The 27,783-nt window shown below is 44.8% G+C and overlaps 1 protein-coding gene across 1 annotated transcript in view; it reads left to right on the forward strand.

The window, feature by feature from the left end:
• LOC126190989 (uncharacterized) overlaps positions 1-27,783 on the forward strand; it is a 443,417-nt gene that overhangs the window by 324,002 nt on the left and 91,632 nt on the right. Inside the window, exons 4-5 of the mRNA XM_049931665.1 lie at positions 149-265; positions 10,056-10,241. Of these exons, the coding sequence (XP_049787622.1) occupies positions 149-265; positions 10,056-10,241 (303 nt within the window). The remainder of the gene's footprint in view (positions 1-148; positions 266-10,055; positions 10,242-27,783) is intronic.

Genomic DNA, 27,783 nt, shown 5'->3' on the forward strand with positions numbered 1-27,783 from the left:
CACATAAACGTTACTCCGAAGTGCAGTTTGCCACCAGGCGGGAATTCAAAGAGACCCAGACGGTGCCTCTTTACACTGTACATGAATGGTGCTCACCATACACGTCGCAGAATTCTAAGTTCTAACCGCACCACCTTTTTTTTTCCAGTGAACTGCTACGCAACAAGACGCTGCAGTTCCTCAGCCGGACGCTGCCCATCCTGAGAGAGGACGAGACGCTGCCCAAGGTCGCGCGCTTCGAAGAGGAGGACATCCAGACCAATACGTGAGCTCGCACTCCAAACAGCCATTCTACCGGGGCTCTTTCCAAGAATCGAGCTATTAGCTCTATCGCTAGCATAACAAAGTTTCGGGAAACTCAAGAAACTAGTTACTTCTCCGCTAAGACTGTCCTCAGGGACTTTTGCAACAACAGTCTTATAGTATTGTAATCACAGTTATTATTTCCCAAAATTTCTTGTTTATTTCACTGTAGTTGTAATTCTTCCTCTTCCCTATCTTCTGCCCATGTACCCTTTTTATTTGTGCTTTGTCTTGCCTGTAAATATTTCAAATCTTCGTACTCAATTCTAAATACATCAGCTTGCAACTTAGTGTAATAGTTAAAGACACTCGACTCGTATTCGGAAATCTGAAAACTCAGAGGGCCGATATTAGACACGCACTTAAAAGAGCGCATTAATGGCAGTGGAGCGCTGCAGATGAAGTAGAACTACCAAGCAGCCTCAAGAGTTGTCACTGCTGTCGCCATATTAGTCGAGCAGCATGTATATTCCAGTCAGTTGTATGAAATCAGCAAAATAAAACGGGTCGACACGCAGATGTGACAGAATGACAGAAATGAGCTGTCTTGTTTGGACGTGACCATGACAACACTGTGAATGAAGTTACGCAATTTATTGGTGTATCAAAGTGGATTCTCCAACGTGTCTACAAGCAATGGCGTAATACTTGGAGCATGTAACACTGTGTGAAAACATTCGTGTTAAAATGAGCCTAAGGGACAGGTCGAAGACGTGTGTCACGGCTTGTCAGTGATAACAGTTTTCAAACCCGACGGGAACTGATGATGTCAGCAACTGCTGCTCCAACTCAGTTTCCGAGCGGACATTGTCAAAGGAAGTACATATAATGGACATTAGGAATCTACAAGGTCCCCTTGCGGTATCAAACGTCCATAGAATTTCGCAGTTTAGCCATGAGTTCGTAAAAAGTGATGTAGGTGACGTACATTATAACTGGTCCATGCCTCCCCACCCGAGACTGTACTAGTTAACGATTTCCTGTATTAACGAAACGGCACGTAGGGCTTCCTCTCTCAGTTCTTGAGCGCCAGAACACTTACGGTTCCCCTATGTATTTATAGCCAAGCAAGACTCGTTACCCAAAAGTTGCGTACTTCTTCATGCTCCAGTGATTCAGTATTGCGCCAAGTGGTCCATCCGTTACTGATGCCTGCGTCGGAAACGGGGTCCCACTCGTTGCTGTTGAATTCTGCAGCGCTGCTTGAGGCAGCGAATTGAAACATTCAGGAAATTAAATGCTGTCGGAAAGAGGAGGAGCTTCTCAAGTTAGGTACCTTGCGAATGGCCAAAGCTCACAGCGACACATAAAGCTGCACGTCTTGTATTGGCCAAACAGCACAGTAGCCGCACAGTACCAGACTGGAGGAGTCAGATGCGCTGTGTGTGTGTGTGTGTGTGAGGGGGGGGGGGAGATTGTAGGTCAGTCGGAGGCTTTTATATGACGTTTCAGCGATGTTCTTTGTTATCGTGAATCGTGAACATAAAGCAGGATATTTATTTCAACATTTTCGGTGACAAAGTGTTGCTCCCTCTTCTTCAACTTCATGGCGAGTTTGCTGCGAATACTCCCAAGATGACAGCCGTGTTCGCGTGGCTGAACGCACACGTTCCTAGTTTGACAAACACTAATGCGCTCTATACCTCCTCGGCCGGTTCATTAATTCACCCAACTCAACCCCACAGAAAAAGTGTGTGACAATTTGGAATAGTGGGTGGAATGTAACATTTCCGCAGTTTGGTAACTCTGCAGGATGTAACAATCAATATTTGGCTTCAACTGGATGACGCATACACGAATAAACCTGTGAACTCTCCTCCTTGGTGAACTGAAGCCCTTCTCAAGACTATTCAGGTTGGCATGCAAAATGTGTGAGACAGGCGACATACCATAAGACTTACGGAAAAACATCGTCCACACAATTCTGAAGAGAGCGATAGTCGACAATGACGAGAATTATCGCACAATCAGCTTAGCAGCTGATGTATCCAGGGTACTGACAAGAACAATTTAGATAAGAATCGAAAGCAAAATGGAGGATCTGTTAGATGACTGGAGGATCTGTTAGATGATCGGTTTTGCTGTACAAAAGGCAAAGGAAGCAAAGAGGCCGTTCTGGCGTTACAGCTGATAATGGAAGAAGACCGAAGAAAAACCAAAAACTGTTCATAGGAATTGTCAACCTGTAGAAAGTGTTACGCAATGTTAAGTGGTGCAAGGCTTTCGAAATACTGGGAAAATAGGGGTAAGTTATAGGGAAAGACGGGTATTATACAATATGCACAGGAACCAAGAGGGAACAATAAGAGTGGAAGACAAAGAACAAAATGCACGGATTAAAAGGGTGTAAGAGGAGGATGTAGTCTTCCGCCCCTACTGTTCAATCTACACATCCAAGAAGCAATGACGGAACTAAAAGAAAGATTGAAGAATGCGATTAAAATTCAGGGTGACAGGTTATCAATGACAAGGTTCGCAGATGTCATTGCTATCTTCAGTGAAAGTGAGGAAGAATTACAGGATCTGTTGAATGGAAGGAACCGTCTAACGAGTACAGAATATGGATTGAAAGTAAATCGGAGAAAGACGAAAGTAATGAGTAGTAGCAGAAATGAAAACAGCGAGAGACTTAACATCAGAACTGATGATCACGAAGTAGATGAAGTTAAGTTAGGAAGCAGTGTTAACCACAATGGACTAAGCAAGGAGAACATAAAATCTAGACTAGCACTGACAAAAAGGGCACTTCTGGGCAAGAGAAGCCTACTAGTATCAAACATAGACCTTAATTTGAGGAAGAAACTTCTGAGAATGACAGTTGGAGCACAGCGCTGTACTGCAGTGAAACGTGGACTATGGGAAGACATGAGCGGAAGAGAATAGAGGCATTTGAGATGCGGTGCTGCAGAATAATGTTGAAAATTAGGTGGACCGATAAGGTAGAGAATGAGGAGATTCTCCGTGGGATCGGCGAGGAAGCGAATATATGGAAAACACTTAGAAGAAGAAGGGACAGGATGATAGGACACCCGTTAAGGCATTAGGGAGTAACCTCCATGGCACTAGAGGCAGCTGTAAAGGGTAAAAACTGTAGGGGAAGACAGAGATTGGGATACATTCAGCAAGTCATTGAGGATGTAGGTTGCAAGTGCTATTCTAGGATGAAAAGGCTGGCACAGGAGATGAATTCGTGACAGGCTGCATCTAATCAGTCAGAAGACTGGTGGCTAAAAAAAAATCAAGGCTAGAGGCGGCGGGAGTGACTAATGCCTCGTCTTGTGCGCTTATTTTCTGCGATATGTCACTGTCATTTGACGTCAGTGCAGGGACGCTTTCTTCAAAGACATCGCGACTATTATTCAGCTCCAGCTAAGTTTGTCACTCTTGTGACCGCGGGGCACGCTGTAATACATTACAACATACAAAAATGTTTCTCATTGTTTTACAGTCCGTGGCGTCACTCTTGTGGCGATCGTCATAGAAGACACGCAATGAGCAGCGCTAGGTTGCTTGATGATCAGAGGATGTAATCACAAGAACGAATCCAATTTGACGCTATCCCTTCTTCAAACGACAATGACGGGAATGGTAAAGAGGCATACAAGGCTCATTATGTCTGGCACCACAGACAGAAGTAATATTTGCGATCACTCGGCAAGACAGCAAAGTGATTTTCCTTTTTAGATGAGGATCCGATGTCTTACTCGTAAGTAATCCCTCGTAGATAGTTTGAACGTGCTCAAAAAACAAAGCAGGAATTTTGTCGCCTCGCTTGAGGACAGTGTCTGGTTTCAGATTTCAATGAATGTGCGAAGAACTCTAGAGTACTGAGATAGCGTGGGATGAATGTGTATAGCAAGCACCCCACATTGAGGAATACAGTCTGACGTCACCCAGATACATCCCATTTGCTGCTTCTGTCATCAATATGACTCGTTCAGACTACCAAAATGCATCCTCCGAACAAAGCAGTTTACATCAGCTTCTTTATTGACAACTGTCTTACACCCAGTTCGTCACATGGTCGAGATACAGAATTGCCTATTCCTCATCTTTACAACAGTCTCTTTGTATTTCCTCCTCATCATATATGTATTCTGCAAGTTCCACATAATTGTGAATGCATAATGAGTTGACCAACGACTGTTTAGCAATCCCCCACACCTATTATAACAGTGGCACACAAACACCTAGTTGTACGGGATTATTGGAAGTTGCAGCAAACAAACCAGTGAAGTTTGTCACTCTTTCTCCTGTCTTGTATGCCATCCGTATATTTTATGTGGTCCTTGTCGTCTTCGATTCGGCATCAGTTCCTTCGAGAGGGACTTCGACAGGTCAGATCACACAAAGCATCATTCTTTCACTACGATGAAGCGGACAACCAGACAACATAAACTCTCTACAGCCTACATATTCGCCGAGAGAAAATTCAGCAACTGTATAGACATTTTAAAAATATATATATATCATTTATTTTCCGGTTCCAGTTGCAAATTTTTATGGAATATGACTAGTTTCGACCTTCGCGGATGGTTTTCAGATGTATGTAGTTGCGTCAGCAGTTCGTCGTGTCTGTATCGGAACTATACATCTAATGTGTCTGATTTGTCATGCCAAAAAAAATGTCAGTGGGGCTGAAAAATAAACGATATATAACTTTCTTTAAATAAACAACTCTTTCAGCAACAAGCAAAGCGAAACTAAATCCGTTTCTGTTTTTCTTTCCTTTTTTGCGTTTCATGAGATTGACTTTTGGCCTAGCCATGAGTTCATGAAGAGAGATGGCTGAAGCTAAATACTCGTACACTAGCAAGCACTGTGAATCTTCTTGACAGACTGAAACTGACTGCGAAATGGGTATTCGAAACCAGCCCCTTACCATGAAGGCAAGTTGCCAACTGTGAGTTTGGATATCTCAGTCGATATAATCAATGCTCGCAAAAACTCTTCAGTCTGTGTTCACGTCCCTGGAAGTTTCACAACAGCGCACATTCTGTTCGTCTACTACATCTACATCCATTTTCACAAATCATCTTACGGTGTGTGGCGGAGAGGACTTTGTGTAGCGCCGCAAAACTTCCCACTTTTCCTGTCCCAGTTTGGATTGGTTCCAGGGAAGAACGATTGCTGGTAAGCCTCCTTGTGAGCTTCATGATCCTTCATGATCCTTTTATATATAGTAGGGAGTAATGTATTGGTGGACTCTTCTAGAGACATACGCCTTCGGAACTTTAACAGTAAAGCTCGCCCCTGTGATTCAGAACGCCTCTCTCGCAGCGCATGCCACTGGAGGTGGTCGAGCATCTCCATGGCGGTTTCACGCTTATTAAATAAAACTGTAACGAAACGCACTGTTCGTCTTTGGGTATTATTTATTTCCTCTGTCAATCATGTCCGGTACGGGGTCCAGACTGACGAGTAATATTCAAGTATCGGTCGAACGAGCTGATGGAAAGCATCAGTCTAGATTAAAGACCATTATATCAGTGTATTTCTTTTACCACCTTGAACCCGTGTAAAAAAGTTCTTGTCACCATTAAATACACATGGTTTTATATATATATATATATATATATATATATATATATATATATATATATATATATATATATATATATATATATATATATATATATCTTCGTGTATAAGTTATTATTATTATCGTATGCATCAATTACAGTAATACACATTTAGTAAATCAAAGAAATATACACCCTGTATATAAAAATGAACATGTGAAATTATATACAGTACACAAGTTTCAAAACGGCTCAGACTACACTCGGATGTTGATGGCCTCGATCCAGTGGAGTGCCTCTTGGGATGCTTGATGGAGCTTCTGAATGCCACCAGGGAAGCGTCTTACTGGACATTCATTCACAATGTGGTACGTTGTCTGGGTGTCACCACAGTCACACACACTGTCACTTGAAAAGCCCCACTTGTGCGTGTTGTATTTGCACCTACCCTCTTCAGTCCGACATCTATTTAACTGCACCCACACCTCCCTTGGTTGGTGGAAGCCTGGAACTGGAACTGTTGGATTGTCTACAAGTTCGTGGTTTCGAGTTCTTGTAGCTTGCCACTCACGTTTCCACTCTGTGCCCTGGTCGAATCCTGTGGATAGCATTTGGACTCCCATTTCATATGCTGGTCTTCTAGATTTGAGGCGTTTCCTGGGCAGTGATAGCAAATCGTCATGAAGAGGGATCGCCGGCCGGAGTGGCCTAGTGGTTCTAGGCGCTTCAGTCTGGAACCGCGCGACCGCTACGGTCGCAGGTTCGAATCCTACCCCGGGCATGGATGTATGTGATGTCGTTAGGTTAGTTAGGTTTAAGTAGCTCTAAGTCCTAGGGGACTGATGACCTCAGATGTTAAGACCCATAGTGCTCAGAGCCATTTGAACCATGAAGTGGGATCGAGTTGTCTTCAGAAACTTGCTGCCAGAGGATGTAAAGAGCAGCATTCCGACGTAGGTCTGGTGGACAGATGTTTGAAAGCACTGGTAGCCAGCAAGTAGGTGTAGACCGGACTGTACCACTAATTACTCTCATAACTGAGTTCAGGTGGACGCGTACTTTCACTACGTAGGCGCTTCGGAGCCAAACTGGTGCATAGTATTCTGCTGCAGAGTATACCAGTGCAAGGGAAGCTCCTCGGAGGACTGATGTGGTTGCTCCCCATGTACTGCCTGCCAGCTTTCTCACAAGGTTCACTCGTGTTTGTATCTTCTTGGCCAAGTTGGAAAGGTGTTTTTTATGTTGAAGTTCTGTCCAGAGTGACTCCCAGGTATTTTGGGGTGACTGTGCCAAGAGGGCCTAACTGTCGGCTGATCTTTGCTGATGAAAGGCGATTAGAGAGGTGGAACGGGCTTACCTCGGTTTTAGAAACATTTTGTCTCAGTCGCCATGTGTATAAGTTATGAGTATTGTTTTAATATCTTAATATTCGCATGTCTGCTGCAGTGGACGACCTCGATAACTTGTTTTTAATATTGTAAAGTTTATATGAATGCGTGGTGTCTATTCTTTCGAACATGCCAGAAAGACACCACTAGGAATCCGCAGCTGTGATACACATGATGTAAACTGAAGGTGGAGAGGGGAGAAAGGAAAGGAACTAATGATAGCAGCTGCATCGAGACTTAATGCGGAGTCAGCGGCGACGAGTGAATATGTATGCCAGACTGGCATCGAACCTGGGATCGCCTGCTTAGTAGGCCACCAGGACACAGTGTTTATAGCAAATGCGCTGCCTGTCTCGACAGACTCCGCAGCTGACACATATGAAACGTCCCCTTAGAAAAATTTATACAAGACTGTGCTTAAACTGACATACAATATTTTTAGCGCAACGCAATCTGACTTTCAAAAATCCCTACAAAAGAATGGCCCTGACTAACATTAACCTATACCTTTCACAAATCACTTACCTCACAAAAATCTTCGTTACTCAAGCTACAGCAAAACAGCGAGCGCCACTACTGCCAGCTAAATAAAAGATTCAAACTACGGAAGGCACTAACTACTAGTAGGCATAGTTAGCAAATGAAAGATTTTAATAGAGAACAAACAATGTATTTACCTTAATAGCCATCAAAAGTCATAATATATACAGCAGTTCATGACATCCATTTTTACAAATTTCAAAACTCCGCCATTTCTCTCCCCACATCCACCACTGCTGGCGGCTCACCTCCAACTGCGCAACGCTACGCGCTGTTCACATCCAGCTGCCGCTGCCCAACACTACAATGGCAGACAACAATGCAAACTAACCACAGACAGCACACAGCACAGCCAGTGATTTTCACACAGAGCGCTACGTGGCGTTATCAATAAGAAAACATAAACAGCCTACTTACATAGCGAGCGCCACTACTGCCAGCTAAATAAAAGATTCAAACTACGGAAGGCACTAACTACTGATAGGCATAGTTAGCAAATGAAAGATTTTAATAGAGAACAAGCTATGTAAGTAGGCTGTTTATGTTTTCTTATTGGTAACGCCACATAGCGCTCTGTATGAAAATCACTGGCTGTGCTGTGTGCAGTCTGTGGTTAGTTTGCATTGTTGTCTGCCATTGTAGTGTTGGGCAGCGGCAGCTGGATGTGAACAGCGCGTAGCGTTGCGCAGTTGGAGGTGAGCCGCCAGCAGTGGTGGATGTGAGGAGAGAAATGGCGGAGTTTTTGAAATTTGTAAAAATGGATGTCATGAACTGCTGTATATATTATGACTTTTGATGAATATTAAGGTAAATACAGTGTTTGTTCTCTATTAAAATCTTTCATTTGCTAACTATGCCTACTAGTAGTTAGTGCCTTCCGTAGTTTGAATCTGTTATTTAGCTGGCAGTAGTGGCGCTCGCCGTATTGCAGTAGTTCGAGTAACGAAGATTTTTGTGAGGTAAGTGATTTGTGAAACGTATAGGTTAATTTTGTCAGGGCCATTCTTTGTAGCGATTACTGAAAGTCAGATTGCGTTGCGCTAAAAAATATTGTGTGTCAGTTTAAGCACAGTCTTGTATAATTGTTCTAAGGGGACGCAAGCTACTGCAATACAGCGAGCGCCACTACTGCCAGCTAAATAAAAGATTCAAACTACGGAAGGCACTAACTACTAGTAGGCATAGTTAGCAAATGAAAGATTTTAATAGAGAACAAACAATGTATTTACCTTGATAGTCATAATATATATAGCAGTTGATGACATCCAGTCTTACAAATTTCAAAATTCCGCCATCTCTCTCCACACATCCACCACTGCTGGCGGCTCAACCCCAACTGCGCAACGCTACGCGCTGTTCACATCCAGCTGCCGCTACCCAACACTACGATGGCAGACAACAATGCAAACTAACCACAGACTGCACACAGCACAGCCAGTGATTTTCATACAGAGCGCTACGTGGCGTTATCAATACGAAAACATAAACAGCCTACTTACAGTAGGCCACCAGGACACAGTGTTTATAGCAAATGCGCGGCCTGTCTCGACAGACTCCGCAGCTGACACACTCTCCCACCTGGCACCACCTGTCCACGGTCCCCGTCCATGTCCTCCAGGCTCGCTAATTTTAGATTCCGCTGGAGGTCGAAAGTAAATGTGTATCTGCACTGAAGGTTGTGAACATGTCCGAAAGAACAGACACATCACATTCATATAACTGATTGTCCTCGATGGGCAATGAGTCAACAAACTACATCGCGGCTGCACATTAACATCCGACCTCCAGAAGGAATCTAAAATTGGCGACAATGAAATACACGTACGGCGAATGTAGATAGGTGGTATTGTGGGTCAACCGGGGAGCGCGCCGATATAATCCACACACTTGCGATAAACCCTATGTCCGGATGGCGCAGCGGTTAACGCAGCTGCCTAGCAAGCAGGAGATCCCGGGTTCGATGACAGTCTGGCACACATTTTCATTCGTCGTTGCTGAATCCACAAAAAGTCCCGATGCAGCTGATATCATTAGTTCCTTTCCTTTTCTTTCACCCCCCAATGACCTTCAATTTATGTAATTGTAACATCTACCTGTCCATATTTTTCCCCTATAATGTTCCTTCCAATACTAACTTTGGATTCCTTACCAGATGTTCAACTAACTAGCTCTATCTTTTTTCTAATGATTTACCGTAGACCTGTTTGTTCGACTATTCTATTAGAGCTGTATGTGAGATATTACAGTACATATCCTGCACTGCAGCTCGCCACGCCAAGTGAAGGTGCCCGCTTGTTTACAGACTGAGCCGCAGCAGACGCAGCTCGACCTTGGACGAGGACGGCGAGGCCGCCGCCAAGGACCCGGCGAGCGTGAAGGAGGAGGAGAAGAAGGCGAAGGACAATGAACTCAAGCCGCCGGAGGAAGGACCTCTGGAACTGGAGGAGGGACGCGGGGCCCGCAAGTACTGCGACAAGGGCGGCGGCGTGTAAGTCTGACAGAATGTCGCAACCACTTTTATTTCCTCTTCGCTAATCCACTTAGCACTATGGCTACATTTATTACCCTTAACCTATCACAGTAAATAAGATATTCTAAATAGATTAGATAAAAATGATTAAATTTTTCCATCATTGAGTTACAACAAAAATACACTGCCGTAAAAAAATTACAACACCGTCAAGGAGCCGCACGGGGTAGCCGCGCGGTCTTAGGCGCCTTGCCACGGTTCGAGTGGCCTTCCCCGTCGGCGGTTCGAGTCCTCCCTCGGCGTGGGTGTGTGTGTTGTCCTTGGCGTAAGTTAGTTCAAGTTAGGTTAAGTAGTTTGTAAGGCTGGGAACCGATGACCTCAGCAGTTTGACCCATAGGAATTTACCACCACCACCAAGGACTGTGTTGAGTGACACGGCCGGCCGTTGTGGTCGAGAGACCTGTCTGTGCGCCCTCTTGTTTTGGCTCTGCAAGTAACAACTGTGTTGTGTTTAGAGGTGAACAGTTTGTGCAACATCCATTCTAGGATAAAATCATTATCCACCAAAGAGTACGTACTACTGTTGGAGAACTTGAAGCATTTGTACAGGGTTGCATTAGGGGTCACGAAAAGCTGGATGGGCGTGTGGATGGGTTGCTGCTCATGTTGAGGCATGTACCTGTGTATGTCGCTGGTCTGAGTAGTGTCTGTGGAACATTTCCTCACCCTTAGACCTGGTTCTGGACGTCCGCGTACAAACGCACATCAAGGTAGATGGGTTATGAGAGCACCTAACGTGTCAGCACAGACAAACGGGAACCGTCTGCTTGCAGCTGTGCTAATGTCAGATGACCCCTGGCCAGGCTATCACTGATACCACGACACTGCCAAACACATGTACTCTTGTGTCGTGCTATTCAGATCTCCATGTCTGGACTACTCAGCAGTGCATCATCGTTAACAAAAGCAACACTGGCATTCTACGGGTCTCAGTGAAAAATGCTAGAGCCCCTAACGGGGAAGAAAATTCTTGAAAAGCTTGCTTTAAAGCTTCAGAAATGTAAAATTGACCACTCAGCTATCGGGGCGGACTGGGGGATATGAAATCGAACGACCCCATAGCCATAGCAATGGGTAAAGCGGGTGGCAAAAGGCGGTTGACTGGTAAATTACTGGGGAAACGTAGTCAATGTACAAAGGAAATTGCATACGAAACACTCGTGTGAACGATTCTAGAATATTGCTCAAGTCTGTGCGACCCGTACGAGGTAGGACTAGCAGAGCATTGAACGTATACGAAGAAGGACATTTTTTGTTTGATGCATGAGAGAATGTCAGGGAGATGCTAAAAGAACTGAACTGCAGACGCTTGAAGATAGATGTAACTAGCCCGTAAAAGCATACTTAGAAATTTCTAGAACCAACTTTATACACAATATATTAGAACCCTTACGTATTGCTCCCATAGCGATAGCGAAGACAAGATTAGATCAATTATAGCGTCCAAAGAGGCGATTAAGAATTCTTCCCGCGCCATATGTGAACGGAACAGGAAAAAACCCTAACAGATGTTACGATGGACAGTATTTCTCAGTGGTTTGCAGAGTATAGATGTAGATGTGACATAATGAGTTTTAAAGTGATAAGAAGATTTACGTCGTGTGCGTGACTGAATGTTCCTGGTAAGTAATTAGTGAAGCAAAACTGAGCAGTTTGAAGAGAGCGCAGAGGTACGTGAATGGCAGGCGTTAGGAGGACATGACAAACTAATTCCTTAGTCGATCTAGTATGAAAACTGAATAACGCAAGATGTGTTTAAAAATCGAGTTAGGCAATTAAATAACTGAAATATTCTTACCGTAAAATAGTTGAAAGAAATAGACCTGCATTATTAAGCAGGACAAGTGATGATGCATTACCAGAGACATCTACTATAGACTTGCTACAAGTCAAAAACTGAACTGCGTTTAATTTTAGCAACTTTTATCATAGCAAAACAGTCATTGGTTACAGTCCACTATATGCACAGGGAGATTTGAGAGCACCTACCGATGTCGTTTAAGCAACCCACACCGTTATATCTGGCCTAAAAAAAAACGATGCGCGAGATTTTTATATTTTCTCGCTCGCTACGCGCACACAATTAGTCCTATAGAAAAAACTAGTAGAATCTTTTGAAGGAAATTTAATGTAGTTAAATTTTGTTATGGGATACGTTTCCGCTGGAGGCATAAAAGTCACCTTCGAACGCTCCTCCATCCCCACACCCATCCCTCACCAGACGGGACTTCAAGTTTGTCGTTCGTGGCACTTCCTCCTACCACTATGCAAAAATTTCCGACTACACGAACTATTCACGATTTCGATCTTTTTTTGCCTCTATTCATTGGGCTATTACGCCACCAGCATAGTCGGTTATTTCATTAACATTATTAATTTACATGTTCCGGTGAGAGCAATGAAAGAAAAACGACGTTTGCAAACATTTCACCAAATCAAATTATACTGTCAGTTCGATCCAAACGTGACCCTTACAAGCACAGTAGTTTCGTAGTCAGAACGCCTGATGAACGCATCTATGTTATTGTTTATTTCATGCTGTTAACATTCACAAAACTGTTAGGTAAAATTTACACAAACGTTAGTTTTACAATTTGTAACTGCTCGATGACCCTGGTGGCGTAATAAGGCCAGTCAATGAAGACCAAAAAAGGTCGAACGTGAGAAAAATAATTCGTGCAGTCGCAAATTTTTGTATTGCTGTAGGGGAGAGTGCCTTGAACAACAAACCGGAAATTCTGACTGATAGGGACTGAATGTGGGACGGGGGATGGGCGGGGGGGGGGGGTGAGGAGGGAGCAGGGAGGAGCTCCGTTTGAAGGTCACTTTTGCACTTTTCTCTTGAGTACCTCGAGTATTTCAACGTCTCACGAAAGCGTATCGCAGAACAAAATTTAATTTCGTTAGATTTCCTATGAAACGGCCCTGGTCATTTTTTTTCTGTAGGACTAACAGTTTGCGCGTAGCGAGCGAGAGTATATGAAAATCTGGCGTGTGCTTCGTGAAGGTCATAACATTGCGTGTTGCATAAAACGACGTCGGTAGGGGCAGCCTGAATCATCCTGTAAGGCACACAGTTCAGTATGATGGCCCCTTGTGTATGTAATGTAACTAACCGTTTTCGCTCTTCCTATTGCTCTAAACTCAAGCGAATCCCTTAAAAATTCAAAGAAGTAGATAACGTGGGCTACAAACAGCCTTCTCTTAGTGGTTACTTAGACAAATATCTTCCCTTGTACAACATTATATCAGAGAAATTAATAGACGTTTTCTATTTTTAGCGGAGTATATATACACTACTGGCCATTACAATTGCTACACCACGAAGATGACGTGCTACAGACGCGAAATTTAACCGACAGGAAGAAGATACTGTGATATGCGAATGATTAGCTTTTCAGAGCATTCACACAAGGTTGGCGCCGGTGGCGACACCTACAACGTGCTGATATGAGGAAAGTATCCAACCGATTTCTCATACACAAACAGCAGCTTACCGGCGTTGCCTGGTGAAACGTTGTTGTGATGCCTCGTGTAAGGAGGAGAAATGCGCACCATCACGTTTCCGACTTTGATAAAGGTTGGATTGTAGCCTATCGCGATTGCGGTTTATCGTATCGCGACATTGCTGCTCGCGGTGGTCGAGATCGAATGACTGTTAGCAGAACATGGAATCGGTGGGTTCAGGAGCGTAATACGGAACGCCGTGCTGGATCCCAACGGCCTCTTATCACTAGCAGTCGAGATGACAAGCGTGGCTGTAACGGATCGTGCAGCCACGTCCCGATCGCTGAGCCAACAGATGGGGACGTTTGCAAGACAACAACCATCTTCACGAACAGTTCGACGACGTTTGCAGCAGCATGGACTACCCACTATCAGCTCGGAGTCCATGGCTGCGGTTACCCTAGACGCTGCATCACAGACAGGAGCGCCTGCGATGGTGTACTCAACGACGAACCTGGGTGCACGAATGGCAAAACGTCATTTTTTCGGATGAATCCAGGTTCTGTTAACAGCATCATGATGGTCGCATCCGTGTTTGGCGACATCGCGGTGAACGCACATTGGAAGCGTGTATTCGTCATCGCCATACTGGCGTATCACCCGGCGTGATGGTATGGGGTGCCATTGGTTACACGTCTCGGTCACCTCTTGTTCGTATTGACGGCACTTTGAACAGTGGACGTTACATTTCAGATGTGTTACGACCCGTGGCTCTACCCTTCATTCGATCCCTGCGAAACCCTACATTTCAGCGGGATAATGCACGACCGCATGTTGCAGGTCCTGTACGGGCCTTTCTGTATACAGAAAATGTTCGACTGCTGCCCTGGCTAGCACATTCTCCAGATCTCTCACCAATTGGAATCGTCTGGTCAATGGTGGCTGAGCAACTGGCTCGTCACAATACGCCAGTCACTACTCTTGATGAACTATGGTATCGTGTTGAAGGTGCATGGGCAGCTGTACCTGTACACGCCATCCAAGCTCTGTTTGACTCAATGCCCAGGCGTATCAAGGCCGTTACTACGGCCAGAGGTGGTTGTTCTGGGTACTGATTTCTCAGGATTTATGCACCCAAATTGAGTGAAAATGTAATCACATGTCACTTCTAGTATAATATATTTGTCCAATGAATACCCGTTTATCATCTGCATTTCTTCTTGGTGTAGCAATTTTAATGGCCAGTAGTGTATTTCACAGGTGGCAGCAGCATGAGATACTCGTGAGTCATCAGGCAGAATGACCCTCATATATTCACCTCATGAATCAAGGGAAAATTGTTTTGTGAAAAGAGCGGTTCTAGGCGCTACAGTCTGGAACCGCGAGACCGCTACGGTCACAGGTTCGAATCCTGCCTCGGGCATGGATGTGTGTGATATCCTTAGGTTAGTTAGGTTTAAGTAGTTCTAAGTTCTAGGGGAATGATGACTTCAGAAGTTGAGTCCCATAGTGCTCAGAGCCATTTGAACCTTTTTTTTGTGAAAAGCTGAAGCAGACGAAGTATTGGCTTGTTTTATGTCCGACGCTCTCCCACTACCGTGAAGCGCAACAATCGTTGTACATATAGGTGGTATGCTTACAATAGCAACACAGCACATAATGAAGAAGGTGTAAGTAGGCTGTTTAAGTTTTTATATTGGTAACGCCACGTAGTGCTCTGTGTGAAAATCGCTGACTGCGCTGTGTGCAGTCTGTGGCTAGTTGGACTCATTGTTGGAATATTCGCTTGTGTAGTGTTGGGCAGTTGGATGTGATCAGCGCCTAGCGTTGGGAAGTTGGAGGTGAGCCGCTAGGAGTGGTGGATGTGGAGAGAGAGAGAGAGGTGCCAGAGTTTTGAGAGGTTACTATAAGCGGACGAGTTGGACGTGTGTCCGCCAGAAAAAAGAAATTTGGAAAGATGGATGTCATTTTTGAACAATAATAAGGTAAATACATTGCTTGTTCTCTATAAAAAATATTGTGTGTCAGTTTAGTGAGGATCTGAATAAGTAAAGAGAAAACTGTTTGAGTACGTTGAGTATTGCTCAGCTGTTTGAAAATCAAATAACGTAGAAGTTTACCAGCACAGTCATTCATAATTTTTCTAAGGGGACGTTTCAGTGGTACTACAGTGTAGTAGTTGCACCGCGGTCGCATTAGTCGTAGCTGAGAGGCATAAACTGCGGATAACTTTGGCACATTTAGGCAAATTAATTTACGTTTATAAAGAATTTCTGCAATCATACCGATTTTCTATGTACTCTTTACCCATTAACGATGTACTTTACTTCATTTGTGTTTATCACACACACACATACATATATCTGTAGCGCACATATACATTATAAGCATTTATGTCATAATTTACCTAACAAACACGCCCGAAACCGAACGCGTGCTAATTTCCTATACGCAGATGGCAAGCACGCAGGCAACCTACACGTTTTCTATAGGCGGGAGAGAGCCCCAGAAACCTTCGCGAGATACGTGTCGCATTGCGATGTACTTTAGTTTGTGTTGTAACCCCATAGATAATGCCAACCAGTGGCTTCTACAAGCCCGTTATGCAATGTAATGATTAATGGCCAACATACCGTTAAGCGGATTATGTGCGAGCTTGCCTGGAATTCGAAAGTAGGTTGTAACTCTATGCATCGGGGCCACGCAACGGAGCTAATGTAGCAGTCGCCTAGGAGAGAGCCGCACTGACTTCAGATGTGGCTGCCACCGTCGTAAATCCGTAGGAGGTAGCAGGACTCATTTTAGCAGACCAGAGGTGCCCTGTTCCCTCCAGGGCTGCACAGCCGCCTGTTGTGAGCGGTGAGTGGCGGTAACAGGTGGGAGTCAGAGGCGTTACCCTGATGCTTGCAGGTGTAAATTAACTGTACTTATGGGACATGTTTGGTTATCACATATATCAATATTTCTTCCTATACGAATGTCAGTTTGGAGATAGAATAATCCACAATGCGATCCAAATAGGCCTCAATTCTCAAAAACCAGAAATGTTTTCTGATTTTCGTTCTCTTGGACACGGCGTATAGTCTTGTATTAGTTGTGTAGTTAGTGCGCATTTGCTATGACATAGTACGGAACCATGAGGGAGTTCAGTGCCCTGCCTGTTCTGTAGACTTCTCCAAGTGCGTTTCAACTTTAGTACGCAGAAGCGTGCGTTGGACGTAGAAACCGTAGCAGATTTTTACTGATCAATTCCGATTCTTCTAGTAAAAGATTGTTTCCGACTAGGTGACGTAGATGACAAGCACGATGATCATTTGTGCGTCACGTGCTATATGGTGGCTACTAACGCATCACTGCACAGTACACATCCTGGACTAGTACACGATCGTCTCTTCAATTTTTCTTCCTAGCAACCTACGAACATCTTTTTAGACAGTCAATACTCTGACTGCAGAACGATTAGCTATTTTATCGCCGACAGGCACTCTTATTAGGTCAACCCACACCACAACTAAAATCAGCCATACGGACTTAGCCTTTCATACTTTTACACCAGAAATGTTCCCCTGACGTCCCGGGAAATCCTACGAGCTTTATTCGTGTTCTTTGAAAGTTTTCCCAAGCGCCAATCTATTCTCGGATTTTGGGGAAAATCCGCTCCAAAAGTCCAAGAATGCTCACGTAGAGAGTATGCCTGCTCCCATGCGATTGGGAACAAAACCCCATTAGATATTTGCGCTTTTCGCAATGACTACCGCAGTCTCTCGCACCGCATGTAATGCACGTAAACTCTCTGTCCGGATTGAAATGACTCCAGCAAACCATCCCTAAGTACGCGAAGCAAGTAGCTCTTCAGCCTGTTCCCCGCACATACCTTTAGTCTCCGTCTGCAACTCCAGGGTGAGTTTTACAGCGCTCGTTACTGCAGCTGCCCGCTCTCTATAGGCATCTACAGCTTCAACGACGTGCGGAATCTCTTCTCGAACTTCTGCCTGCAGCATTATGGTAACGCATTTTAATGCACGAGATTTCCTTTTGCAACAGCTATTCTGTGAGCTCCTTAAGAAGAAAAATCGGACTGACCTGTCATATTCCCTTATATCAGTTTCAAGTACAGAATAACGTTACACGGCATAATTTATTTCGCTGTCACTGTCTGAAACCTCCATCGTTTCTGAAATGCCTTAGACAAATCTGCTCGCGGTTACGGCCGCACCTTCACTGCGAGGCCTGCGGCAGTAGGACAACGAAATGAGGCGTAGATGTTGATCGGCACCATTACCATCACTTCTTGCTCTCATTCAGAATGTGAGAGGCATCTCACAGACACGCTACCCTCAATTTCTGTCTCCATTGGTACCTTTGAATACAAGTCACATCTTGCATTAGTAAAAGTGCAGATTCCATCTTAACTAGTGGCGGAGATCGTTGCAAATTCACATCAGATGCGGAAGGGATCACGATTCAAGTTTTTTATGAAGGTCTTTCACTGTAAACACTTTTATATCTGTTAAAAATAATTTTTGAGAACATTTCTCGTGGAGAAACAGTCTTGACCGCAATAAAACATTTATTTCGATGTTTGCCGGTTTCGGTCAATATTTGACCATCCTCAGAAGCTTATACCTTGATGGTAGGCCGTAGCGGCGAACAGAACAGATGCTGTGATGCCCCAAACGTCAACTGCACTCGATCGTGGAGTCACAACACTTGCTCCGTTCGTCGGCACCGCCTGCCATCATCGTATGGTCAAATACCGACCTAAACCGGTAACAGTCGAAACTGTTTGTGATCGACTTTAAAGCATAGAACATATTATACTCATGGACAGCTACCTCACAAATAAATGCCGTGTTGAAAAGAGAGCCACACAAATGGTACTGGACGAGGCGTCGCGCGACTGCGATGTTGTCAGACCTTGTACTCGTAATCAGCGTGACACACGAGCACGGGACGTGCAAGACACTTGGTATCAGTGTATTTCATCGTGGTCTCATAACGCTCTACAAAGTGGCTCGACACGTCCATAGTTGACTTCCATGAGCAACAATATTTTGATGACGGGGGTAGAAACTGACTATTGCGGATTGGGGCAGATCCAAAGTGCAGTAAATAATGCGCCATTTCAGTGCTGAAGAGCACCGTTCGTTCAGCTGTCGTACAGTATCATTCGGAACCAACACCTCGGAATGGAGTGTAGAAGAAAAGTCTGCATCTATTCATCATTCGTCACAGGGTGCAAAGATTAGTAAGGACGCGTAGCCACTGCGCGCTAGAAAATCGAAAGAAGGTCGCCTGTACAGACGAATCGTCTTTTTTGGCCAGTTCTTTCCCCATGGTACATCAGTGGCCTTGATAATTTCGCTGAACGCCTAATCTTTCTGAAGGAATCGCTGTGGTGATGCTACTGCTCTATGAAGTACAGTGTTATTACAAATGATTGAAGCGATTTCACAGCTCTACAATAACTTTATTATTTGAGATATTTTCACAATGCTTTGCACACACATACAAAAACTCAAAAAGTTTTTTTAGGCATTCACAAATGTTCGATATGTGCCCCTTTAGTGATTCGGCAGACATCAAGCCGATAATCAAGTTCCTCCCACCCTCGGCGCAGCATGTCCCCATCAATGAGTTCGAAAGCATCGTTGATGCGAGCTCCCAGTTCTGGCACGTTTCTTGGTAGAGGAGGTTTAAACACTGAATCTTTCACATAACACCACAGAAAGAAATCGCATGGGGTTAAGTCGGGAGAGCGTGGAGGCCATGACATGAATTGTTGATCATGATCTCCACCACGACCAATCCATCGGTTTTCCAGTCTCCTGTTTAAGAAATGCTTCTGCTTTAGCCTTTTCCGTAAGATTTTCCAAACCGTCGGCTGTGGTACGTTTAGCTCCCTGCTTGCTTTATTCGTCGACTTCCGCGGGCTACGCGTGAAACTTGCCCGCACGCGTTCAACCGTTTCTTCGCTCACTGCAGGCCGACCCGTTGATTTCCCCTTACAGAGGCATCCAGAAGCTTTAAACTGCGAATACCATCGCCGAATGGAGTTAGCAGTTGGTGGATCTTTGTTGAACTTCGTCCTGAAGTGTCGTTGCACTGTAATGACTGACTGATGTGAGTGCATTTCAAGCACGACATACGCTTTCTCGGCTCCTGTCGCCATTTTGTCTCACTGCGCTCTCGAGCGCTCTGGCGGCAGAAACCTGAAGTGCGGCTTCAGCCGAACAAAAGTTTATGAGTTTTTCTACGTATCTGTAGTGTGTCGTGACCATATGTCAATGAATGGAGCTACAGTGAATTTATGAAATCGCTTCAATCATTTGTAATAGCCCTGTATAAATTTCTGAGCTAATAGATGCCTGTGAATTTTCAGAAATATTTCTTGGGTCTCATTCAGTAACACTATTACGTCAGCTCCCCACAGTACTTGAGTCATTGTAGGTAGTATGTTCAGTATATGCCCAGTCTTTCAAGTCACTTAGGCTAGGAGTCTGGTCCACGTCGTCCTGCTGTTTCGCATAGACCTAGCAGTTTGTTTGAAATTTTCACAGGAAGATTGCATAGTTGTAACGCGCAATATTTGTGGTTTACTTATTCTAGGATTGAAGACAACTGTGTAAGTTGAAATGACATGTTTGATGTCGCAATATTAGCGCAAAAATACACGCTTTTACACAGTTTTCAGTGTGACAACAAAAAACAGTTGTTGGGATAACGCATCTCGTCAACATCAAAAAGCAAAATAATCCTAAACACAGCAATATTAAATATTAACTCTCAGAAGGTTAAATTATCCTAAACACGACAATATTAAAGTTTAACTAGAAGTATCTTCACAAAATTATTCCTACACTTACGTTTTGATGTTCGTCAGTGCTACGAAAATAGGCCGATTCCGGCTCAAAGTCCGGTACTGTTTTTAGGATGACAATCAAGTCCATGGTGGATGGTTATTATGTGACAAATTGAGCAACAGATTATCCAAGGTCGCTCGAGTTTACAGTGGACGCAAGCTGGTGATACAAGATTGTGCCTCTGCACACGGTATTTACCTTAAAAGCTGTGATGAGCTGTCGTCTGCTAGGCTGCTCTCTACTGCTGAACTTCCTAAAAAACTAATTACACCTTTGCTGAATTTTCCAGTAAAAACTTTCCCTATGTTTGTCGTTATGCGAGAGAACATGTACTCATCCGGAGTATTAGAAAGTGGCGATATACACGCGCATGGCTGGAGCAGCGTGTATATTACACTCCTGGAAATGGAAAAAAGAACACATTGACACCGGTGTGTCAGACCCTCCATACTTGCTCCGGACACTGCGAGAGGGCTGTACAAGCAATGATCACACGCACAGCACAGCGGACACACCAGGAACCGCGGTGTTGGCCGTCGAATGGCGCTAGCTGCGCAGCATTTGTGCACCGCCGCCGTCAGTGTCACCCAGTTTGCCGTGGCATACGGAGCTCCATCGCAGTCTTTAACACTGGTAGCATGCCGCGACAGCGTGGACGTGAACCGTATGTGCAGTTGACGGACTTTGAGCGAGGGCGTACAGTGGGCATGCGGGAGGCCGGGTGGACGTACCGCCGAATTGCTCAACACGTGGGGCGTGAGGTCTCCACAGTACATCGATGTTGTCGCCAGTGGTCGGCGGAAGGTGCACGTGCCCGTCGACCTGGGACCGGACCGCAGCGACGCACGGATGCACGCCAAGACCGTAGGATCCTACGCAGTGCCGTAGGGGACCGCACCGCCACTTCCCAGCAAATTAGGGACACTGTTGCTCCTGGGGTATCGGCGAGGACCATTCGCAACCGTCTCCATGAAGCTGGGCTACGGTCCCGCACACCGTTAGGCCGTCTTCCGCACACGCCCCAACATCGTGCAGCCCGCCTCCAGTGGTGTCGCGACAGGCGTGAATGGAGGGACGAATGGAGACGTGTCGTCTTCAGCGATGAGAGTCGCTTCTGCCTTGGTGCCAATGATGGTCGTATGCGTGTTTGGCGCCGTGCAGGTGAGCGCCACAATCAGGACTGCATACGACCGAGGCACACAGGGCCAACACTCGGCATCATGGTGTGGGGAGCGATCTCCTACACTGGCCGTACACCACTGGTGATCGTCGAGGGGACACTGAATAGTGCACGGTACATCCAAACCGTCATCGAACCCATCGTTCTACCATTCCTAGACCGGCAAGGGAACTTGCTGTTCCAACAGGACAGTGCACGTCCGCATGTATCCCGTGCCACCCAACGTGCTCTAGAAGGTGTAAGTCAACTACCCTGGCCAGCAAGATCTCCGGATCTGTCCCCCATTGAGCATGTTTGGGACTGGATGAAGCGTCGTCTCACGCGGTCTGCACGTCCAGCACGAACGCTGGTCCAACTGAGGCGCCAGGTGGAAATGGCATGGCAAGCCGTTCCACAGGACTACATCCAGCATCTCTACGATCGTCTCCATGGGAGAATAGCAGCCTGCATTGCTGCGAAAGGTGGATATACACTGTACTAGTGCCGACATTGTGCATGCTCTGTTGCCTGTGTCTATGTGCCTGTGGTTCTGTCAGTGTGATCATGTGATGTATCTGACCCCAGGAATGTGTCAATAAAGTTTCCCCTTCCTGGGACAATGAATTCACGGTGTTCTTATTTCAATTTCCAGGAGTGTATAATGCCCTCTCAGTTCTCGCAAGAACAGTTGACAAATTGGCTGGTTCGTTTCTCCACAGTTGGATTTAAACCATGCTACAGCTAATTCCTAGCTGTATGTCAGCCGCTGTGAACGCAGTGTTCGCCCAAATTTCTTCTCTGCGTCATACAGAGCGCAAAGCGCTCCGTTCTGCACTTGACTCCAGTTCAGAGAAGATTCCCCCGAAATTTCCGTCTTGTCTTACTCATAAATTTTCTCAGCATGTTATCGTCCTAGGTGGAGATTTCAATTTACCAGATATAGACTGGGAAACTCAGATGTTTAGGACGGGTGGTAGTGACAGAGCATCGAGTGACATTACACTGAGTGCACTATCCGAAAATTACCTCGAGCAATTAAACAGAGAATCGACTCGTGGAGATAACATCTTGGACCTACTGATAACAAACAGACCCGAACTTTTCGACTCTGTAAGCGCAGAACAGGGAATCAGTGATCATAAGGCCGTTGCAGCATCCCTGAATATGGAAGTAAATAGGAATATAAAAAAAGGGAGGAAGGTTTATCTGTTTAGCAAGAGTAATAGAAGGCAGATTTCAGACTACCTAACAGATCAAAACGAACATTTCTGTTCCGACACTGACAATGTTGAGTGTTTATGGAAAAAGTTCAAGGCAATCGTAAAATGCGTTTTTCGCGGATGATGCTGTAACATACAGAGAAGTTGCAGCATTAGAAAATTGTAGCGAAATGCAGGAAGATCTGCAGCGGATAGGCATTTGGTGCAGGGAGTGGCAACTGACCCTTAACATAGACAAATGTAGTGTATTGCGAATACATAGAAAGAAGGATCCTTTATTGTATGATTATATGATAGCAGATCAAACACTGGTAGCAGTTACTTCTGTAAAATATCTGGGAGTATCCGTGCGGAGCGATTTGAAGTGGAATGATCATATAAAATTAATTGTTGTTAAGGCGGGTACCGGGTTGAGATTCATTGGGAGAGTCCTTAGAAAATGTAGTCCATCAACAAAAGAGGTGGCTTACAAAACACTCGTTCGACCTATACTTTGAGTATTGCGCATCAGTGTGGGATCCGTACCAGATCGGGTTGACGGAGGAGATAGAGAAGATCCAAAGAAGAGCGGCGCGTTTCGTCACAGGGTTACTTGGTAACCGTGATAGCGTTACGGAGATGTTTAACAAACTCAAGTGGCAGAGTCTGCAAAAGAGGCGCTCTGCATCGCGGTGTAGCTTGCTCGCCAGGTTTCGAGAGGGTGCGTTTCTGGATGAGGTATCGAATATATTGCTTCCCCCTACTTATACCTCCCGAGGAGATCACGAATGTAAAATTAGAGAGATTAGAGCGCGCACGGAGGTTTTCAGACAGTCGTTCTTCCCGCGAACCATACGCGATTGGAACAGGAAAGGGAGGTAATGACAATGGCACGTAAAGTGCCCTCCGCCACACACCGTTGGGTGGCTTGCGGAGTATAAATGCAGATGTAGATGTAGATAGCCGAACTGTCTCCCCACCTCGGTTCTTTCGTTCGTCACGTCACAACTTTTTTCGACCAATAGGAACGTGCCACTTATGTTGTGGAAACACTCTCTACCAATCGCAAGGTCCCTACCATTAAATTCCGTCGAAACTTTGGCTCTTTTCTCCTTCCTAGCGCGTTTCCGCCAGTCGGACGTTTTATGCCCATATCAGGCACCTAAATGCGCACATTGACTCTCTCACGTGTGTAGCACTCGCTGGACACGTGATCGAAAGTGCGTCACTGGTCTTGTTTCATATCCTTTTGGAATTCCGAAACGCAGTTTTCTACAAGCTTTCTTTCCTGTCCTCCCTCAGATTGGCCATTATACTCGCTCTCCCCATCTGAGTCAGCTGGTCGGTCGTTGACTTCCCACCTGGGACTCCCCTGGTTTCCGTGGTACCCCCTGTACCGTGGCCTTGCCTCTGCTAACCCCTCTGAAATTCCAAACTAAAACGCCTCTCACTGCTTGTTGCACCTTCTGCTCGTAGACATGCGTTTTATAGGAAAGGTGTGTTAATTACTGTCGATTGAGTGTCATCCCTGTTTTGTGTTAGATACTGATAGGCAAATTCGCTCATTATCGCCAAATTAAGTTGGGTGTCATATTCACCTTCCCGTTGCGATGTATCAAGCTCTTATGTAAGGTGCGAATCTGACCTTCATTTATTCTGCCAGCCTACATAGTCTAAGATGAAGTAAGTGCACTGTACAGATGGGCAAACTGAAACACCTAACTGTTTCGAAACAAATGAAACAGTACAATGTAATGTTTCGATACGCTGTTTCGAAACAGTGAAACAGTTTGTGTTTTGTAATCTAATAAACCTACACATTTTATCATCTTGAATGTCTACTGTATAAGTATGTCCATATAAACACAAATGAGGTGCGAGAGCGCTAATCATATCGCAGAAAGTATGCAACTATCACTTAGGCATCTTGGCAGTTTCGTACTTCCTGCAGCAAATGCGCTGCTTTCGTGTCGTGTGACTCATACTTTTCAACTGGCTGAGGACCGCCATAGCTGAAGACAGAAGAACCACCACGAACGGAACTGGAGATGAGAGCAAACTGCAGAAACAACGGATATGCTACTGGGATTCCCACATTCTGATAGTATGGGTAATATACCCATCCTGCTAATTTCCATGCACACAAAGGGAATCATTGTGGATAATAGGCACAGTGACTATAGACTCACAAATAAAGCCAAATAATTCGAATAAATAACAAAATATAACGGAAAAAAATTTGCCTTGCAAGGTGTTTCGAACCGTTACTATAAATTCACCTTGCTTCCCAGCCCTTCCCGTTCACCATTATACTATCTGTGATATGTAAAACAGATTGCTTGCAATTATACCTACATCAAATTTATGTATATACGCCTTTTTTTATTCAAAATGTTGTAGGCTTACTTGTGTTTCTTAATATGATTACAGTACATGAACAGAGAAACGTACGTTATAAAAAAAAGTGTAATTTAACTCAATGATTTTCACATATTTATTATTTTGAATGTGAATAATATGCGTTGTTTTATTGTTTGGTTAGTGTTTATAAAGCAGATGTTACGTCATTTCGGAATAGGACAGTCAGCTAGAAACGAAGCTTTATTTTCTTATTTTCGGATATCTTAAGCCTCATGCTATTGCTTGTCAAAAAGATTTCGACACTCTTGAAAGTGTTTCATGAAGTGGTATGTTGTATTTCAGTACCTGTGCCGAACCCGAATCTCGTCCGACATAGAGCGGAATGAAACATCACTATTTCGATACAATTAGTCCGTTCTAAGCACAGGTGGACTGAAACAGCCTTATTTTAAAACAACGATACAGTTTCTGTGTCTGGCTCGAGATGGAATCTGGTCCGGTTATCCGAAACAGGGGCGGAATGAAACACCACTGTTTCGAAACAGTGAACTACAGCCGTTCCGAAACACTGAAACAGTTCGATGTATCGATACACTGTATCGAAACATAGAAACGGTGGCCAAGTCTAGTGCACTGCATTCTTCCACTGAAGTCTTGAGAAGATGCTACGCAAGGAAGGTTAAGTTCAGTTTTGTACTAGCGTTCTGAGATGATAAATAGATTCAGATATCGTCTTCTTACTACCAAATCTTAGTTGCAAGTCCAAACCTGCTTAACTAATGTACAATGAGTATAAAAGAACATATAGAATTGGTCACTGTGGTAATCCCATGTAAGGGGGCGAGGTCAGTGTAAAACGTCGGCTAGCTGTTGCTCCTAAATGTGGTGGTGGACGCATTTCTGTGTCTGGTATGTTCACACAGGACCTAATAGGGCCTCCACAAGTGATACGCTCAGCTAGATAGTGCAGCACTCCATGATTTCCTAATAGTGTCATCGGTTTGCGGAACGCTCTACGAACATGTGGGTTCTTGCAGCATGTGTGCCATCGTCGTCCCCAACGCCTCGCCCCTCCTTCCTCTCCAGGTAGACTGACCTCAACTATATTGAACACATAAGGGACAATCTACGAGGGACTTCAAAAAAGAAGTTACACGTTATTATTGCAGACCAAGTAACGCTTATTGAATGCTGCAGTATGCTTCAAAGTGACACTATTTCTCAACATAATCACCAAGTCCCTGTGAACAACGGTCGGGACATTCCACTAGTCGTTCAATTCTTCGACGACAGAAAACCACTCTTGGTCACCGAGCCAATTGAGAATCACACTGTGAACGTCCCCGTCAGTGGAAATTCTGCGACTGCTGCGAAATGTTTCCTCTGCTTGGACATTTACGTCTGCGGTCGATGTCGATCGACTTCCTTCCCAATCGGCGTCAGCCACGTCTGTGCGGCCTTCGTCAGATTGTGGGCACAATTTCACTACGGTTGCAGGCGACATTGCATTTGGTCTGTACACCCCCGGAATTTCACGGTGAATCTGGGTGCAGATCACAATCATACGTTTTGCCCACAAGACTCGTACTGATCTGCGTACTTCAACTTTGGAACAAATTTCGACTTACCGCGCCATTTCACTCTCTCACTGTGAAACACCTGTTAACCATAACACAGTTGCATTGTGTCTGCAGCAAACCCATTCGGGAGAACAGCTTCCAAATCCCCGTCCGGCCATCCTGATTTAAGTTTTCCGTATTTTCCCTAAATTTCGCTAGGCACATCCATCTACATCTACATCTACATCTACATCCATACTCCGCAAGCCACCTGACGGTGTGTGGCGGAGGGTACCTTGAGTACCTCTATCGGTTCTCCCTTCTATTTCAGTCTCGTATTGTTCGTGGAAAGAAGGATTGTCGGTATGCCTCTGTGTGGGCGCTAATCTCTCTGATTTTATCCTCATGGTCTCTTCGTGAGATATACGTAGGAGGGAGCAATATACTGCTTGACTCCTCGGTGAAAGTATGTTCTCGAAACTTCAACAAAAGCCCGTACGGAGCTACTGAGCGTCTCTCCTGCAGAGTCTTCCACTGGAGTTTATCTATCATCTCCGTAACGCTTTCGCGATTACTAAATGATCCTGTAACGAAGCGCGCTGCTATCCGTTGGATCTTCTCTATCTCTTCTATCAACCCTATCTGGTATGGATCCCACACTGCTGAGCAGTATTCAAACAGTGGGCGAACAACCGTACTGTAACTTACTTCCTTTGTTTTCTGATTGCATTTCCTTAGGACTCTTCCAATGAATCTCAGTCTTGCATCTGCTTTACCGACGATCAACTTTATATGATGATTCCATTTCAAATCGCTCCTAATGCGTACTCCCAGATAATTTATGGAATTAACTGCTTCCAGTTGCTGGCCTGCTATATTGTAGCTAAATGATAAGGGATCTTTCTTTCTATG

This window comes from Schistocerca cancellata, chromosome 6 (genome assembly GCF_023864275.1).
Source record: "Schistocerca cancellata isolate TAMUIC-IGC-003103 chromosome 6, iqSchCanc2.1, whole genome shotgun sequence".
Lineage (NCBI taxonomy): Eukaryota > Metazoa > Arthropoda > Insecta > Orthoptera > Acrididae > Schistocerca > Schistocerca cancellata.